This window comes from Parus major, chromosome 2, assembly GCF_001522545.3.
Source record: "Parus major isolate Abel chromosome 2, Parus_major1.1, whole genome shotgun sequence".
Taxonomy (NCBI): domain Eukaryota; kingdom Metazoa; phylum Chordata; class Aves; order Passeriformes; family Paridae; genus Parus; species Parus major.
The window spans coordinates 90,770,707-90,791,379 of NC_031769.1; the positions used below are offsets into that span (position 1 = coordinate 90,770,707).

The 20,673-nt window shown below is 40.9% G+C and overlaps 1 protein-coding gene across 1 annotated transcript in view; it reads right to left on the reverse strand.

Annotated features, from left to right (window-relative positions):
- Window positions 1-3,409, reverse strand: part of AHRR (aryl-hydrocarbon receptor repressor) — a 70,823-nt gene extending 67,414 nt beyond the window's left edge. The window contains exon 1 of the mRNA XM_033512178.1: window positions 3,342-3,409. Coding sequence (XP_033368069.1) covers window positions 3,342-3,403 — 62 coding nt within the window. The 5' untranslated portion in view covers window positions 3,404-3,409. The remainder of the gene's footprint in view (window positions 1-3,341) is intronic.
- Window positions 3,410-20,673: the final 17,264 nt, after the last annotated feature.

Genomic DNA, 20,673 nt, shown 5'->3' on the forward strand with positions numbered 1-20,673 from the left:
GCTAGGGCAGGTGTAGTAGCCTTTAAAGAGCTGTAAAACATTCCAATAAATGTTTTGTAGAGGGAGAGGGTTTTACAAGATGCCAGGGTTTGAGATGAGGAAGAGGTTGAAGTTCTCAAAGTTCTCAAATGGTAACTGTCCTGAAGCTTTGCCTTAGCACTTTTAAGTATTAATTTCAACACAGTGATTTTAGCTTGTGGTTAAAGACAAGATCTCTTTAATTTCCAGATGCTTGAATTACCAGTAAAATGTTAGATTTCCACAGGAAATAAACACTTGGTAGAAAACGTTTCCTTTAGTCAAAATGCCAGCTGCCTGGCCAAAAGCATATCTGATGGAAAATTTTCAATCTGCCTGAGCTCCAGGTGTTTGAACTGTGTCCATAAACGCCAAAATTCTTTAGTGTCGATCACATTTAATCTTGTAGCTTGTTTGGGAGATTTTGGGCACAAAAGGAAAACAGCTATGTTTTTTTAAATTTTCTTGCATGTATCAAAGTAGAACCCAAACCTTATATGTTATCTGAAGAATGGCAACCTAATGAAGGTAGTCTCTGCTAGTTCTGTGTAGAAATCAAGACTGAAACAGTAAAATTTTCCACACATTCTTCCACGGTCTTGTGGGTCTATGTATTCTCCCATGGACCTTTTTTATACATTTTCACCGCTGTTCTGTAAAACCACCTCAGAATAAAATTCCTGTGCTTGAAAAACATTCATGAACATAATGAATAATACCATTCTGTGATATTGTGACATAAAAGCCAGAACTGTAGGATCACCACCTGGTTGACAGTCTAATCATGAAAAGATTATGAAGAGTCAGAGAGTTGGCTTCCTGGGATGCACTGAGTATGGGGAGATATAAATGGCCCAGTTGTTCTGCAGAGGGGAAAGCTGCACCTCTGTCCTTTAAATTCTGACCTTTGAAACCACTAATCCATGAATCCCTACTGAAATACAAGTATCCTGTTCACAGTGAGGTACCCGAGCTCACTTATCCTTTTGTTAAAAGAAAGGTAGATTCTAGAGACTATTTACATTAAAAAGAGAGGACTGGCCAAAGAATACCCATCAACTTTATTTCCTGTGAAAAATCCGGTTTTACAACTGAACAAATACTCCTTCCAGAACAGGTGTCAGTATCTACCTTGATTCATTGGCAGAGTGATGGGGGGAAAGTACAAGAAGGCTGTGGAGGAGAAAGCTCTGTGCTGTCAAACAGGAGGAAAAAGCTGTAACACAGATGGTACAACATGGATTAAAATAATGGTTAAATATGCTGCTCAATTAATAGCCTTTGTCTTCTCTTCTGAATTCCAGATAAATTACTCAAGGCAGCATAACAGAGTCAGAGTCCTGAAATGTCAGTAAGAGCAGCAGGACTGAAAAACACAGACCAGGAAAGGAGCTCTGTCAGCCTGGGGCACTCAGAGCCTCTTTAGAGGAAAGTCCCCAAGAGAGGGAATAGGCACAGGAAAGGCTCACCAGAGACCAAGCCCACAAACAGATAAGGTTTGAGGAAGAGACCAGTGTTGCTAGGAACTGAAAAATCATCCCCAGCAAGCGGTAAGTAACTAACCACAGAAAATGGAGTGCTGTCTCCAGTGTGGGAGTTCAGTATTCTAACAATTCAAACAGTTCCTTTTGCTTTAGCCCATGTTTCTTAATCAAAATTGTTCATGTCCTGGGTTGATAAGTTCATACTCAGATACCTGCACTGCAACATCATAGAAAAGCTATTTTCAAGGCAACATTAGCTGCAAAGGTTCCCAAGAAAACTTGGTTGTGTAAAGTGAGAATTTGCTTCAGAGGGTATTAAAGCCAGAACTTCAAAAAAGGCTAATGAGGTAATTTCTGTGATTTGTTAGCAGGTAGTTTTCTTAGCCATTGCATTTATCTATAATTGGTCTTTGAGAGGAGTTCTAGCTAGCATGTAAACTCCAAACATAATCTTAATGTTTCTCAAAGCAGCTGAAAGCCTCCGTCCTTTCTCACAAAAGTAATGATCCATAAACAGTTCTGCACAGAGGTAATTTAATGTACTGGAAATGTTCCATCCCTCTTGCAGTTGTTATAAAATCAAATATCTACATCCATACTGAAAGAGTAGTGCAGAAATCTTACACACATTTCGAATTCAACACTCGGGATTTTTGCAGGAAGAATAATTTCATTATCTTTGTCTATTGAAATATGATACCTTTTATACTAAAAGAAACAATTTTTTTAAGTGGGAACAAGTGGTTCATGAGTAAATACTGCCCAAAAATCCAAACAATATCAACAGATGTCATTAAAACATTCAGAGAAACTCCCCTTTGACTTTAGACCAGTATGAAAAATTTTAAGCCAAGTAGGTTATTTTTAGAACTTCTGAAAACTGAAAATAGGGAAATCTATTTTAGTTACCTTCTCATCCTTAAATTGCGTGTGAAGGCCACCAGTGCCAGTTCATAATTTTAACACAGTAAAAATGTGCGTTTCATAATCATATAATCAAGTGTAACACAGAAAATGTGGGATGATTACATTAAAAAGCTTTATTTCACAGATCGGTTTATGGCATCTGGAACTCATTTACATTTGAGTGATAGCAACCTTTTCCTTCCCCCTCCCATTTCAAGCATCTTGTAGTAACAAATTTCCATTGTACTTCTTCTTTTCCTTCTTTGCCTTCGTATACACAATTCCTCTCTCCCATTTTTCTCCTAATGAAAGTGATCCCATAGTAAATAGAAGCCTGAAAATTATGTGTTCTATATGCAAAAAGTGACTCACCAGTCTGCTCTTTCAGTTGGCTGAACTGACCCACTTTCCCAGCTCACACATGTTGGACTCAGCAATGCCCCACGCAAGGCTAAGCCCAGGAAAGGGGAAGGGGGGAGTGCAATGCCAGTGCTCTGGTGCCACTCAACACATGGCTTCTCAAAAAGCTCTTTCAACAGGCAGCACGGAGCATGGAAGCACAAAGGTGACAGCCACCCCTCCGACCCACTGCCCAGCTGACATTTAGCCCACCAGTGTGTTCTGCCTATGAAAGGGCACTGTCCCTCTCCACTCTCCATGGCAGCACCACAGTGGGCAGTACCCACCACAACCACCACTGGCCTCCTCCTGGGACACCTAGTGATGGGTAAGGATGGTTTGAGCCAGGCTTGGCATCCTTTCTGGAGACATCCATGAAGGGCCAGCCTCCCAGCCAGGGGTTCCTTATTGCAGAGAAGAAGATTAGGTCTCCCCTGTGTCAGTGGACCACAGAAGGAAGGGAACCATTCTTCCACCTCATTTCCAGCCCGTATGTTTGGATGGAGATCCCTCCTGATGAATATGATACTTAACTGTTTTTGAATGGGTTTCCTCCTTTTCCTCCCAGCATACAGGCATTCCCCCGGAGGAATCATGGCTTTGACACTGAAAAACAAAAGGAATAGGTTTCTTAATTTGGAGATTTCTGTGTTTCAGACTGCTGTACAAAATGATAGCACTGAGAAAGTTCCGCCGAGGAAAATGTTTTTTCCTTGAATGTGACATTCAGCAACACTAAAAAGCATGGTGGCATTAGTTAAGATAGATGCTTACAGCTTATTCCAATTTCCTACCCTAATATTATTAGAATATTGATGTTTATGTTCAATTTTCATTTTTTTCCAATTAAGTATACTATGCATGATATAAAATGGGTATAAAATATATCCTGTTTGCTGGATATCCACATTTTTTTTTCCCCTTCCAGGCTCATTTCTAAATTCAGCTAAACAAATAAGAATGAATAATACTACCCGTCATCTGCGGGGAGGATTTCACAGCTTTTAAAATACACAGGAATATTATCTCCATTACTGACATTGTGACTAGTAGGTTGCAATTATTCAAATCAGCATTTCTCCAGATCCTCACATCCTCATTTTTCAAGGCTGGAAATATGGCTGTTGGCAGCTCAACATGTGACACACAGTTTTGTGGTTAGCACTAGGACCCAATGCAGCGCTGACTGAGGTGACAATTTTCACACAAAACTTGGTCTTATTGATTTATTTGAGTGTGTTAGCCTTAGAGACATTGCAGGATGGGAAAAAGTCTTTGCATTCAGTCTGTTTAAATCTTCTGGAGATTAGCTGAATATCAAAGTCTCTTGTTTTTCTGTCTGAAGAACATTTTAGTCATGCTGAGTGCTGTTTAACAGTGAGTGCATGCTGCCAGAGAGGTTAGTATATCTCAAGAGTAATTGCTGCTTTGTGTAAGATATAAAATGAAAGGGGACTTCTATGTCACAGAATCAAATCCCATGCTGGTGAACGTGTGTGTCATGTAAAGCAAATAATAAACTTACTGAGCTTAATTTAAAAACCGTTTAGAAGGGCTTTCTTCTTCATTGAAAGACAGCTTTCTGATAACTAGAAACCTCTCGCCTTCCAGCTTAAATTTGTTCATGGTCATTTTATGCCCATTTGTTCTTCTGCCAACATTGTCTTTTAGTTTAAATAGCTCTTCCTCCTCCATTGTGTTTACTCATTGGCATATTTTTAAATATCAGTCATATCTTCAGTCAGCCTTCATTTTTCTATTCTGGGATGACCCAAACTCTTTAATTTCCCTCTCATATTACAAACTGTTTTTTCTTCCTATCATTTTAGGAGAACAGAATTGAGCCCAGTTTATTAAGCAAAATCTAAAATGTATTTCATACATGCAAGAACAGCATCCTTTGCTAAACTGAGATACCTTAGGTCTACTGTGTTTCCCTCATCTGGAAAATCAGTTATTGTGTCAACAGACAAATATCAGGTTACTTTGTAAAAATCATTTATATCTACATTCCATTTTTACTCCAACTAACTACAGCTGTTATTTGTTCTCTCATTCTGAGAATTCATTCTGAAATGATGCATAATATAGAGATCAGACTACTTGCCTTCTCTCAAGTGCAGGTTATGGTGGAAACACCAGTCATTCTCCAGTTGGTGCAGTGTCAGGCATTAAATTCTTTCAGAAATAGAACCATATTTTTCACTATTACTGGAATGATTTCCTGTGGTGTCAGATGGGTGAACTGCCTGTCCAAAGTTGATGAGAGATTTGATACAGTACAATAAGCACTGCTGCAGGTTAAGATTGTGCCATAGCCTTTGCTTAGATAAAACCTTCTTGCTGCCTTCAAAGACCTTGTTAATTTGGTTTAATCTGCAAGTTCTTTTTTTTTTAACAGTTGGCCAGTTTTTAAGGTTACATCTACTCTCACAGGTTTACTCCTTTAGTTGGAAGCTAAAATGGTGTGGAGATGCCAAAAGAACTGCAGTTTCTTCTGAGACCTTATATTTAAAGATAATTTCTTTGTGTTTGTGGTGATTGACACTGTTTGGATGCCAGGTACCCACAAAACCCACTCTACCACTCCCCTCCTCAGCAGGACAAGGGAGAGAAAATCAAACAAAAGGCTCATGGGTTGAGACAAGGAAAGGGAGAGATCCCTCACCACCTACTTTCACAGACAAAATAGACTGAAGTAGGGGAAATCGGTTTAATTTATTACCAGTCAAATCAGAGCAGGGTAATGAGAAATAAACCCAAATCTCAAAAATATCTTTCCCACACCCCTCCCTTCTTCTGAGACTCAACTTCACTGTATTTTCTCTACCTCCTCCCCCTGCAGCAGAACAAGGGAATGGGGAATGGAGTCTGTGGTCCATTCATTGCACTCTTCCACTCCCTCCCTCTCAGGGGAAGGACTCCCCACACTCTCTCATGAACTTCTCCAACAAGAGTCCTTCCCACAGGCTGCAGTTCTTCACAAACTGCCCCATCAAGGTCCCTTCCACAGGACCCAGTCCCTCAGAAGCAGGCTGCTCCAGCATGGGTGCTCCTTGGGATCACAAGTCCTGCCAGCAAACCTGCCCCAGTGTAGGGTCCTCTCTCCATGGGTCCACAGGTCCTGCCAGGACCCTGCTCCAGAACAGGCTTCCCATGGGGTCACAGGCTCCTTCAGGCACCCACTTGTTGTGGAGTGGGGTCCTCCATGGGCTGCAGGGACACAGCTGGCTCACCATGGGTTGCACCATGGACTGCTGGGGAGTCTGCTCTGGTGCCTGGATCACCTCCTCCAGCTCCTTCTTCACTGACCCTGATGCCTGCAGGGCTGCTACTCTCACACATTCTCACTCCTCTCTGACTGCAGGTGCAGTTGTGCAGGCTCTTTTCCCCCTTCATAAACACATTATCCCAAAGGTCCTGCCATCACAGCCCTGGCCGGTGGCAAGTCTGCCATGGACATCCTGGACACAGGGGAAGCTTCCAGCAGCTTCCCACAGAAGCCACCCCTGTATACCCCCACTACCAAATCCTTGCAGGTCAAACCTAATACAATATTGTAATATTTTCATGTTCTGATTCCTTCTTGTCCATAATATGAATCTGTGACTCATAGTTCATGTTTCAAAACAGTGTCACATGCTAGACTTCCCTTCTCTTGCCCTCACGAGCAAAGTTAGAAGGAGGAGAAAGGCTTGAACGGCATAATTCAACTGAAAACTGAAAATTAAGAGTTCATTCAATTTCCCAAAAGAGCGACTTAGTTTTAAAACCCATTCTGGATCAGTTGATTAGTATGTGACAGCAAATAGAAATAACTACAAAGACCTCGGCATTCAAACTGAAAACCAGGAAATAAATAGCAAACAATATGAGCTAGAATTTATGGAGTGCAAAATGCCAGTTAGGAAAGATAAAGTCCCAAAGGAAAATTCACAAATCACAGTGCTAAAGACAAAAGATAGTGTGCTGTTTAGAAGAATATTATGAAGAAAATAATTCTAAAAAGTGTGTACAGTTCTAATTAGATGGAGGTGGCTTTATGTTAGAATTGTATAAAAGGCAAGAGTGCTCTACAGATTTATTTCTAGTCTCTGAAAAGAAGGAGAATCATGCACTCCCATCAAACAAGAATAAGCCATGAACTCCTCAGGCTGTCAACAGGAACTTTCTACAGAATTAGAACAAAGGGTTACCACAGCAACATGGTATGAAGCACTGCCCCAGCAACTGAACACCAATGTCCTAGATACACATAGAACCAAGAGGTGCTACTGCCACTACCACCAATGCCAGTACTGGCATGTGGTTAAAATGAGTCTGAGAATGCATGGACAGAAATAAAGAGAGAGTCAGAAAGTTCATGGCTAATGGTCCTAAAAACATGTCTGAAAACAGCACTTGAATTTGTTGAGCTGCACAGATCCATAAACCATGAAAACATCTGTTTTAGAAACTGAAGAAGAGCATGTATTCACAGTCCTACCTGGACTGTGTTTTCTTCTAATCATCTGTGAGCTCTTCTCTCCAACCTTAGGACAGAACAGCCCATCTCCTCCACTGAAGAGGCTGGGGGCTCCTTCCCCTGCCAGCCCACCTGTCTCATGTGGCTGGGAAACAGGAAGAAGCTGGGTGGACAGCTGTTCAGAACAGCTGTGCTCTTTGCTTTCTCCCTGTAACGCTTGAGAGCCCTCACGTTCTCTCTACATGTTTGAGGTAGGATGGAAATGGACCCAAAGAAGCAACCTTCCACCACTCCAGCAGAAAGAAAGGGGTCTTACAAGCTCAAGGAGCTTCAGGAGGAGGAGAGCTGGGACCAAAAGGATCACAATTGCTGGAAAAGGATAGATGTGGACCATAATAATTTGGTTCTTTCAGATGCTTATAATCACTATTGGCATTCACAATGAATCTCTAAACACTGGGGAAAGCTGAAGGATAACTGAAAGATAGCTGTATATTATAATATTCAGAGAAGGGAAACATAATGATCCAGCTATCCACTGGATGGCAAGACTGACATCCATGCCAAGCAAAATACCAGAGAAGATGATAAGAAAAATTAATTTTATCACTTAAGAGAATTCTATGGAATATAATGCTCTTTGGAGTGAAACTAGCTCGCTGAGAAGTTACCATCTCTAGCTGACAGAGGAGTTCAGTCGTATTAGTAACTTAAGTTAGCAGCACAGCATTCTGCTTTTGAAAAGCCACAACAAAACATTACAGTGCGCAGTTTCTACAAGAAAATAATCTGTCAAGTGATAGAATAAAAGGAAAAGTAGTCATAGAGAAATCACTGCTAAATAGAAAAAAGTTTTATAAAGACCATAAGACACCAATTTCAATGCAAACTCATTGGTGATAATATTTACGAAGTTATAAAAATTTAGAAGATTGACAAATAATGCTGAAGACACAATGAAATAGAGCAATCTGGAGTGCCCAGCAGGCTGTTTCTTTTTATTCACAATGTATTTTAATACAGCCAAATGCAGACACTTGCATCTCAGAATAGGGAATGCACGTCATTGATACTGAATAGGGACTGCATCCTGAAATGTGAGTGATTCTTGAAAGGAATTTGGGATCAAAGTGAAAAATGAATACAATCCATAGTTTGAGCTGCCAGGGAGGGGCTGCGGCAAAGGCAGCTAATGCAGATGCTAACCTAAGTGAAGTGGTTTTACATCTGTTTAAAGATATGATAAGACTGATGCTGGAACAGTGTGTACAGTTTGCATGTAAGTGTTTTTCAAGTAATGTTAGAAACTGGTAAGAGGAAAGAAGCTAAAATAAATACTTGCAGACTGAAGAGATTTCTTTGCATAGAAAAAAGATTTAGGTGACTTGACTAGAGTGAAGTACTTCCAGGGGAAAATATGAGTACTGAATTACTTAAATCTGAAACACAGCAAGCACTTAGAAAGTGAGGCTGAATTCAGATACATCCAAATAAGAAATTAGGCATTAATCTGTAACATCAGGAACATTTAAACACTGGAACAAGGTACAAAGGATTTAATGTATCCTGCTGTCTTGAAACCACTGTTACATGCCTTTTTGTAATATGCAGTTTTACCCTAATAGAAGTTACACTTAAATTAAATAGAAACAGTTGAGTTGAATGCAGGCATATTCAAGGAAAAAAAAAATCTTTGGTAGCTATAGGAGGTCAGATTACATTATCCAATGATCTCTCCTTTCACTAAATTTTATGAATCATTTCCTGCCTGAATGTAATCACATACCATGCATTCAGTGCCTGAACTACAAGAAAGGGCTGTGTAGACCACAGCTTCAAAGTGGCACAGTTATTGAAGAGGCAGCCTGGGAGTGAGAAGGCTGTGTGAGTGCTCATCCCCACCATGCCACAGCACCGTGGTGCAGATTCACCAGCAAAGCAAGAAGGGGATGGGGCTGGAGAGCGGCTTGGCTTGTCTCAGGATTATGTGTTTCCACCTTTGGCAGGGTCAGCTCTGGAAAAAGACTTCCAGCCATGATGGCTCATCAACAGGACAGAAATCTACCTGCCTGTTCTCACTAAATTAATTGTGATTAGCACATTTGTGCCAAGTTTTCTGCTTCTAATGAATGGTGATGTCTTAGGAGAAAATATGGTAACAGTCTTGGATATATCCATGTAAATAGCATGTTTCTAGCTGAAGCAGCCCCACTTAGAAAATAACTGGAGCAAAGAATGTATAATGGTTGTGAAACTGAGCCCCACAGCCAGAGTGCAGGAGCTCAAACTGTTTGGGTTATCATGAAGAACAGCAACAGAGAACTTCCGTACAATAAGTAACTACATTACGTAGGAAACAAACATTTCGTGACAAGAAACAAACATTTCTAGCAAGATCCAATTTACTGAACTTGAGGCTAATTAAATCCAAATAACAATTAAATTACTATCAAAATAATTTACCAAAGCCTGTAGAGGATTCTCCATCACTGAGCACTTTTTCATCAAAAATATTTTTCTTAACAAAACTAATGGACTTGTGTGGTAAGAATTTGTTGAAGGATGTCTGATGGTCCAGTTATACATGAGATTGAAGCAAGATCACAGTGGCTCTTTCTGACCCTAAAATTTCCTTTTCTGCCTCAATTATTTCTCCAGGGAAAGAGCAGAGGGCTAAATCTCAAACATGAGGAGTTTTTAGAAGACTAAAAAGAAGTATTTAATGCTTTATTTAGAGAGGGTGTTCTATAAGTACCAGCGATCATATGTTGTCTGACAAAAACACATAAAATCTCTCTTTCATTTCCTTTGAAGAAAATGTGTACAGATTTGGCTATGTTTGGGGCTTCTGGAAAAAAAAAAAAATTCCAGCTTGCGTGTGCTCAGGAGCCTTGTTGTAGTCTGACAGTTATCTACAGCTTCTGCCTGAGCTGAGCACACGTCATCCCCTTCGTTCCTCCTACAGGCATCTGCACCGTGCATGTGCATCCCCGTGTGCCTCACAGGCCTCCCCTCCCAGCAGCAAAGGCAGCGCTGGACCTTCCCTCTTGCTTTCCCTCCCCATCCTGGTGCGACAAAGGACTCCAAATATCAGGCACAGGAACAAAGAGCCAGCCATGGGAAGAACTGAAGGAGACTGGGACAAGGCAGGGAGGGATACCAGGCAGAGTGTAGTCCTGACTCTCAGCATCCCTAAGACCTGCTGAGAGATGCTGCGCTCTAAAAGACTCCGGAAAAGGATGATTCTGGAGACCTGCTTCTGTATTAGCATTAGGAATTCAAAGTATCCATTGAAAATTTGGGGAGGTTGCCAGAAATAATGTGGCCAGCACCTCCCTACTGCAATCTCCCTTCCAGGTCTCTTGTGGGCTCCACTGCCTTAACTGCTTGGCTTACGAGAAGCAATCTGAGCACTGGGAGCCAGACTCCTGCTCCAGTTAGGGTTCCTCAGGGGATGTAGGAATTAGGGCTGCAGGATGCAAGGCACACCACTACAGAGGCACCAGTCCCCACTTTCTGGGAGCCTTGGTCTGTTCTAAAAGTGATGAGCACTCGGTTCTGCAGCTGGAGGCAGCCAGCACTGAGCTCTGAGCTTGCACCAAAGGCTGAATCTTCTGGAAAATCATCTTCTGAGTGCCTGGCATCGAGTAAATGAGAATAAGTATTTCAGATTTATCACTTCTAACAAGTCCATATGTCTCAGCAGTATAATAAAGATTAATTCAGTAGTGGATTTGATGTTCTTAAATAGTAAAGTCACAATTATCACCTAACAGTCTGTGACAAAAATAATAGCAGTTTTTTTGCACAGGATTTGAACAGTGCATAGTGCAGAGCTGAGACTATGAGGTGAATGGGGATGATAGAAACAAAATACCCAGCTTCTATTTTAGTATGAGATTAAGTTTAGTGCCTGTCCACACAAGTGAGGAATTTAACAGCTGGACTTGATGTTCTTAGAAGTCTTTTTCAATCTAAATGTTTTATGAATTTATGTTTACTCCTGGGTCTCCTAATTTGCAAGTGCTTGACTTTAAAACAGAGCAGCCCTTTGCTACAGGATGGATATGTAGCTACACTCTTCTTCTTTAGCAGAACAATAATTTCCACCATTATTCTTCCTTCACAAACAAGTTCATCAGGGGACTGAATTGTCTCATCAGCCTTTCTTTCTTTATATGTTTATATAAGAAAGCCTGAAATTAAGTTCAAGGACATTTCTTTTGAGCTTTGAGGATGTAAATAAATAACTTCTTTAAAAAGCTTAGATGCAGTTTTGATGGGGTTTTTTAAGTGATGTTTGAAAAATACAGCTGTTTTTAGAACTTCTAGCATGCACTCTGTCACTTGAGGAAGTATACACATGGTAGCACATACAAAAACACACAAAAAAAATAATAGTGGACATATGTCTGGTAAAATACTTTGTAATTAGTAGAGTGGTATCTAGAGTGGACTTTTCATGGGAAGGCACTAGCAGTGATGAAAAGTTTTTCTACAGCTGGGGCATTTAGGATATAGTCTGAACCATATGGATTATTTGATGACTAACAAGACAGTCAATTTTGCATTGCAAGATATCCCTCAGTAAGGATATTTGTGTAACATGTTTCACTTTTAAACTCTCAGGAACATAATATCTTTGAGATCTCTGTTCCTCTGTTCTGTTTGCTGGAACCTGACTAACAGGTCACAAGAAAAGCCAATGTTGTGAAAGCATGAGCATCATTTCCGTAGAAAATCTGACTAAAACCAGTAAGATAGGTCAATGAAATATTTCTACCATGAATGAGTAATATAGCAAGGCCCCAGCTCAGCTGTCTTCTATCTAGCTATCTAGGTTCAGGTTTTGGGAGCACCTTTATGCTAGCAACACAGAGCTCAGTGCAGAGAACAACTCAAGCATGTTTGTTAACTATATACATAATTTTTCAAACAGGTTCTGCCCAGATTTATCTCTGTGCTGTCATGATAAGGCTTCTAGAGCTAATTAGTTATTCAAGTTTATGCAGTTCATTATCTTGTCTTCAATTTTAAGTGAAGGATAAATATCCTTAGATAAAAGAAGATAACAATATCCCTTTGAATTAATTGTGTCACTTTTTTTTCACAAGACACATGTGGCTGTGCACTGGCTGCCTTTTGTGTTGTTTTATCCTCATGCCCCACTCCACCATATGTTCCACCATAAGGTGGTATATGCTCCACCACCCACTCACACACTACTGTGATGGGGTAAATTAGACATTAGACATTACCTGGTCTAGAACTAGACCACATATTGCAAATATAATTAAGGACTGGTCCTCCAAACCCTCCTGTAAGTTCACTGGCATTCCTGGTGTTATTCTCCCAACCACCTACATTTTAATACCCTGCTTGTCATTTCATCACACTTCAGCTGTCTGAGGTTTGGGGTTCTCTTTGAAATACTAGAACAAGAATCTTTAATAAGACTATTTATCATCCTGCATCCATCCGAAGGACTAGACTGGAAGTGTGGTTGTACTGAGTTTGTGTGGCCAGGTTTTGGTAGCAGAGGGGCTACAGGAGTAGCTTCTGTGAGAAGATGCTGGCAGCTTCCCCCATATCCAACAGAGCCAATGCCAGGCTGCTCCCAGGTGGACCCAGCACAGGCCAAGGCAAAGCCAAACAGAGATTGTCCCTGTGATAACATATTTAAGAAGGAAAAAAAAAAAGGTATTGTGCAGAATAAATTGCACTTGGAGGGTAAGAATATGTGAGAGAAGCTACTCTGCAGACACCAAGGTCAGTGAAGAAGGGGGAGGAGGTGTTTCAGGTGCCAGAGATGAGATTCTCCTGCAGAATGTGGTACAGTCTGTGGTGAGGCAGTGGTGCCCCTGTAGCCTAAGGAGATCCACAGGGAGGCAGAGTTCCACCTTCAGCCCATGAAGAAGACACACACCAGAGCATCTGTGGATGCCTGACAGGAGGCTGTGACCCTGTGGGAAGCCTGTGTTGGAGCTGGCTCCTGGCAGGGACCTGCAGACCCATAGAGAGGATGTGTCCAATGAGTGTCCCCCATGGTTTGTGGGGGATCTGTGCTGGAGCAACCCGTCCCTGAAGGACTGCATTGTGTGGGAAGGGACCCACACTGGAGTAGTTTGTGAAGAACTGTAGCCTGTGGGAAAGACTCAGGCTGGAGAAGCTCGTGAGGAACTGTCTCCTGTGGGAAGAACCCCACCTTGGAGCAGAGGAAGGACTCCTCTCTTCGAGCAGTGGGAGAAACATGTGATGAACCATCCATACCCTATTCCCTATCTCCCTGCACCTCTGGGAGGCAGGAGGTACAGCTGGAAAGAAGGGAAAGGTGAGGGCAAGGCGTTTTTAAGATTTGTTTTACTTCTCAATATCCTGCTCTGAGTTTGATTTGTAATAAGTTAAATTAATTTCCCCAAGCTGAGTCTATTTTGCCCGTGACAATAATTGATGTGTGATCTCTTGCTGCCCTTATCTCAGCTCATGAGTCCTTTGTTATGCTTTCTCTCCCTTGACCAGCTGAGGAAGGGAGTGACAGAGTGCTTTTGGAGGGTGCCTGGCATCCACCCAGGGTCAACCCAACATAGTGGTGCAATTTTGGAGTAAATATAAACAGTATGATGGGAAACCCTGAGTTACACAAAGGGAGGCTACAGATAGGTTAGAGGATTGAATAGATGAGGTAGAACAGAAGCACTAGCAACCATTTCTGGGAGTTTTCTCCTGTCAAGTCAAAATGGAGCTTAAATGGAAGTTTCATCAAGAAATAATTGCTTATCAAATTCAGGGAGACTCTCCACAGTAGCCAGTAAGATGGTGATGGTTTTCTGCAACTGGACCAAAATCCAGTTCCAAGTCTTTCAAAAAAGTCTGTCCTACACAATAATTGTACTCTCATTGCTCTGATTTCTCTCTTTTTTTCCACAAAAGGCTTCTTCAAAGATTTAAGTTGTACTCCAATGCAGAACAGGAGTAAATTATGTGACAGCTCATATATTTTGAATATATATATATATATATATATATATATATATATGTATGTATAAAATATATAATTCATTGGTATCATATATTTGCATTTTTTCTGCACCACTACAGAGAGTGTGGAAAGAGACAAAAGTTGGCTCAGAGACACAGCTTGTCCTCTGAGGAGCCTGTCTGACAGCAGGATAACACAGCATAGCATTCTCCTTCAGTAAAGAAGCAAAAGAGACCTGGATCTAAGGCCAACAAAAGACTCCTCTAAAAGTTATGAAATGTATGTAGGACTGTGAAGGCAGGCAGGAAAACCTGTAATACACCTAGATGTAAAATCAGCTTATTGAGGAGAAGCAATCCTATTCTTCTCCAGGCTTTGCTCTCCTTTGTTGTTCCTACTCAGTTATTCAGTGAAAGAAAAAGAGTAACTGAGGATGAACTTACAAGAGACCCATAACAGAGGCTCAGCAGAGCTTAGGTATATGAAGATCCAGAGGTAAAACAAAAACAAACAAAAAAACCACAAAAAAAACCCCCACCCACAAAACTTTCAGGGAGAAAGAAAAAGGTGTTTTTCTGAAAGCTTGAGATGGAAAACAGGAATGCGGAGAAAAACTGAAATGAAACATGAACTATTTTCTCCTGGAACTCTGACAGTTATGTTAGCTTGATGCTTAAATTGACATTGTTATTGCTACTACCATTGCATTTCGGTGTCTTTAAAAGTTTGTGCCACCGTTGTAAAAAACACTTAGCTTGAAAGAAGCAGGTCACAGATTGGAAACACACACCAAAAGCCAGGCAGCCATGTGCTGTTGTCAACCTTTTGCTCAATTCTTGCAAGTCTTCAGTTTAATGAAGTACATGAAAATCAGAATGGAAACTCAAAAGTTCCTGTTCTTTCAGATACTGAATCTGAAAACAAAAGTAATAATAAAACCTGATCTTGCTCATATTTTTTATATATATACAACTAAAGAATTAACAATGGTTGGAAGGCAGTATTGTCTGCTGTGCTGACAAGGCACTACTCCATCGCCTTGGTTTGGATAAGTACTAAAATACAGTGCAGGTCCTTACTTACCAATGTATGAGGCCTATGCAAACATCATAAAGCTCAGCAAGGCCAAATGCAAGGTCCTGCACATGGGTCAGGTAGCCCCAAGCACAGGCTGGGCAGAGAATGGATTGAGGGCAGCCCTGGGGAGGAGCACTTGGCTCCAGGGAGACTTCACATGAGCCTTCCAGGACCTAAAGCAGGGCTACAGGAAACCTGGAGAGGGGCTTTTCACAAGGGCATGTAGAGATAAGACAAGGGGTAATGTTTTCAAAGTGAAGGCAGGCTTAGATGAATTGTTAAGAGGAAATTCTGTACAGTAAAAGTGGTGAGACACTGGCACAGGTCAACTGGAGAAGTTGTAGATGCCCCATTCCTGGAAGGGTCCAGGTCCAGGTTGAATGAGGCCCTGAGCAACCTGACCTAATTGAAGGTGTCCCTGCCCATGGCAGTGGGGTAAGAATCAGAACCTTTAAAATCCCTTCCAACCCAAACCACTGATCCTGTGTTTTCCTCTCCAGAAACAGAAATTTCTCCTTTGTAAGCAAAATATTCCCATTATGGGTTTCAGATCTTTGGATATACCTGCCTTTTTCATTTGTTATTTGACAACTGCTGTAACTTTTTATTGTAAATACTTTTACTGTTTTAGAGACGTGTCCAGAGGCAAAAAAAAAAAGTTTTAATACATTTTCAAATTACCTGCAGTACTACTCTCTTCTGGTATTACTTATATCTGTTACTACAACAAAGTAGCCAATATACAAAAATTAACTCTAATTAATGATCCTAGCAGTGTTGTTTTCGATGTGCTCATTAAGTTTTTAAATCAGCTAATTGATGTATTTTTAGATTTTAAAATATTAATTTTCATAAAGAAGTCATGACTACAAGTATTTCACTTTATATAATTAGAGCAATAGATGGGGGGAATTTGACCTCTTTCCTTCAAAATTCCCAGAATTTTATTTTTCTCTAAGATAAAAAAGCAAACATTTTATCACAATTTTATCACATCATCCTATCACAATATCACTTGTCATAAAGCATTTGCTACTATCCAAAACCACCTGACACTTATAGAGAAGCTAGTATCAGATTTACTGATTCTCATACACTCCTGAAAAGTAATAAACAGGCATTTTTCATGGAGTGAAAATCACAGGGAATCTCCCCAATTACAGGGTAGGAGAGAGCTCTTTCATCTGCTTTTATAGCCTGTCTTCCTTCCCCAGTCCCTTAACACCCGTCTATCCCAAGACAGAAAGATTTTGTTAATCATTGCAAATGGGACTGAAAAGACCCTCAAGAGACTGTACAGAACATCATTCCCTGCTTCATACAGAAGCAGCTGTACCAAAACCATTCAGAGGTTGCATATCTGAGAAATGGCTTGTGAGCATGAAAGACTTGTCTGCTTTTTCTAGCTAAATCAATTGATTTAATAAAAAAGTGCCACATCTTTCTAGTCTTTTACACACTTAGGCCATCATAGCTGTAACAACCCAGCTGTTAAACCACTCCCCAATGATGCTCATACTGAAGAAGTACAGTTTCTATGAGTACCCCAGAGATTTTATTCAAGCACTTAACAATCACTAAAATCACAACTTTTTTTCCTTAAGTATGTTAAACTAAATTTTCCTTACTACAACATACAGTACGATTCTACCATAATTTCTTGCCCTGACATTAACCTAAATTACAGCTTAAATTCAACTAACTTTGCAGTTCATCCTATATTTATGATGATTTTTAACTTCTTTCTCTTGACTTTTCTTGTCTCTAGACTGAATAATTATTCTAATCTTGTAATTGTATTCTAATCTTGTAAGCGATATTTTTACACACCTGATAATCCCTTTCACTCTGCTCTGGACTATTAATTTTATTTGTAATTTTTTCTCAGGTACTCTGCTCCCACATGAGTGCAATACTCCAGCTGAGGACCTATCTGAGCTGAGCATCTCAAAGTAAATTGATGTACCTCAGAAAAACCATTTCTGTTCTAACACACCTTTTTTACAACAGTGCAATGCTAATGACTCATGTTTAGTTTGTGAACCACAACAGTTCCTCTTCCTTTTCTCCTTAGCCATTCCCTATGCTGTATTTGAGTACATGATTTATTACTGACTAAATATAAACCTTTGCACTAAACCTTATAGACTCATACCCTCGCTGGTTTTCTGGAGGTTGTGACTGTCAAAAATCACTCTGAATCTGAGTTTTCCATAGTGCCTGAAACCTGTTTGGTGACCTCTGCAGGCTGAATGCCCACATGCTCTGGCCCCTCACTTGAGACATTCATGAAATAGGGAACAGTGTGACAGATCCTGTGGAGTACCAACCTGAATTGAATGGTTGTCCTCTCAGTATACCCTTCCAAAATCTCTAATGCCTATACTCCTTGCCCACAAAGCAACCTCATCAAATTTTGTTTCTCTATAAATGACCTGAAACAAGAAGAAAGCACAATGTTTGTGGAGTGATTCCTCATTTTAGGACAATGAAAGGGAGACTGAATCTGACAAGTGCACTAGGAGTTCTCAGATATCAGAAAAACACATTTTGGAGAAGCAAATTCTTGTGAGAGACAACAAGGCCAAGAAGAGATGCCTTCCAAACAATACTGCCCTGAGTGTAAGGTAAGAACATAATATTTGAAGTTTCAGTGAAGAAAAAAGTTCAAGAGATTACTTAGCATCATGACTCCCAGGGATCTGTACACTACCAAATGTAGCAAAGAGCAGGCAGGAAAGAAAGACAGTGATCCCGAGACTGCCATGCAGTTTCAGCTGAACTGTTACAGAAGAGGGAGAAAGCCTCAAATGGTGGGTTTCTACAGTCCCAAGAAATGACAAGACTGGATTTTATGTGAGCACATGCCTTCAGCAAGCTGAACATACTGAAATGACCACCATTCAGCATCAATACCAGTACAGTTAAAGAGTAAGGAATAAATATCTAACAAATTAAGTGCATGCAGAGATATTGCTGTTGAATACAGAGCAATAGCTCTGGAGCACCAGGCAGCACTGCAGGCACAGGACAAACACGATTACAAACACCACGTTTTGGACTTAGCTTCATGTGGATTGCATCATGCAAATTATTTGTGTTGCCTGCAGATGCAGCCTTAATTCAAAAGCATAGACAGTATGGCCCAGCCCTCATGTGACAAGTACCTGGGTACAGACTAAATGCTTTGTTCACAAATGTTCATACTACAGACCTTCCACTGACAGACAGCTAAGCACTGCCACCCTGCACAATTTTACACAGCTATCCTTTGCTTGCCCTGTCACTGCACACCAGAAGGAACCTCTCAGAGGGAAAGGATAAGATGGAAAATAAGGTTTCAGAAAGGTAAAAGAAATACACTGGGTGCCTTGTGATTGTAGCTGCAGACCTGTGAACCTGAGGGTTGCACTTGAGTGAACAGCTCCTACCTGTTCTATGCTGAAATGGTTGTATCACACACTAGCACAGGGAACCTTGGGGTTTGTAACTATTTGGGGTGCATTTAGTTGATGTTATATCGGCATAATTTTTTTCCACCCCACCTGTGCAACCCTGTAAGCACATCAGTTTGAGTTCTGTAGTTACCTATGACATATTTGAAATGTTGACAGCAGTACCACACAGACAGGACTTGCTACCGAAATCTCAAAGTTCAAGACTCTGAAGGTAAGTTGAATTAAATCCAACATGACTGTGAATGGCTCTGTGGGAGCTCTGGACTGACAGAGACATACTCCTAAAGCATTTCCATCTCAAGATGTTCATCTGGTTCCTGACTCTCAGTCAAGCTCCCTGCAAAGCACCTTGAAATTTTCATTCTTTCTGCAGACCCAGAAGGGTCACTTTCCTCTGGGGAAAAAAAAAAAAAAAAAGGCCTAATTGGTACAGACTAGGCTGCATATTTGCCATCATGTCCACCTTCTTTGCTTTGACCTCAAAATGTTTGTGGACATTGTGACCTGCAGTTTCCTAGTGGCAATTTGCACAGAGGGCCAGCAATGAAACTGCTTCTCTCAAAAGCAGCAGCTCCTGCTCCTGCTAACCGAGTATGGCTTTATATATGTGCGTGTATATATATAAGTGACCTTTTGCACCAGCTGGTAGCTGACAGGAAATTAATTTCTGGGGCAAAGATATTTGTCTGATTCTCACACCTTGTTGCAGCAGTGCCCTGTTCGGAGCACCGGAAAGTGCTCGACCACTGCAGAATCCTCCTGTTGCGCTTTGCCATGGCCGTGTGGTGACAGTGTCCACCAAGCTGCCACAAACATGGCAGCAATTGTGTGGAAATGTTCACACTGGCAAATATCCCACTGCCTACCTCACAGCCAAACCATGCTGCGCTCTGCCCGTACCAGAGAAGCAGGCTGGAGCTTCCTGCTCTCCAGGTAAAGGTAACCCCCTTCAAGTGGGAGCAGGAAGGGTTGAGCATAATCCCACTTGTGCCACTCAGGCAGACTGGGTTAGCAGATGATGAATTGTGGTTATTTGAGCTATATCTTATTCCTCATGTGTAAGCCAACTCAAATTGAAAACATCAACACTCTTCAGCAACAAGTTTGTGTGTGTGGACATGACTCAAATTAGAAGCAATGTCTGAGTTAGGACTACAGTTATTCCGTAGTGAAGACAATTCCATGTTATCCAACATCTCCTTCCTGGGCTTCAACTTTAATGGTTATTCAAACATTTCTGTATAAAAAAGCCCTGGCTGACACTTCCTACCCAAACTTGGCAATTCCTTGAATTTTCCTCCAAAATCTGCTTTGTCCTAGCTGTCTCTGGGCACAAAGAGACACTCCCACATCCTTTACATTCCAGTTGGGGCTAATTGAACTCACATGTCAGCATGAGTCAGCAGTAATTACCAGGAATATTAAGGAAAGATTTGGCACCGGACTTTGATAATTCAATAGCAGAACCCCCATGTTCAGTGTGGATTGAGATTGGATCAAACCCCTTAAACACACAACAGCAAAAGCTGTATTGAGTTTTTCAGTCTCGTTTAACTACACATGGGCAGTTCCTGATACTGAAAGCATCTTTTTTTGAAAGGATATATTTTTTTATGTACCTACAGAAAGGAAAATCTAATGGAAAAATCATTTCTGAGTACTAAATCCTCCTCGCTGGAGTTTAAATCTGTTTATACGCTGAAACCGATGAATCAGTGTTAGACTGGCTGGCTGGTTTTTGTAAGCACTCGCTTTGCAAACAGGGCCTAGAAATGCATTTCCTCCTTACAATTCCTGAGCAGAAATCTGAATCGATGGGAGGCTGAGGTAATAACATACCTCCCCCCTCCCGTGGCTCAGTTGAAATTAAAATCCTGAAACCACAAT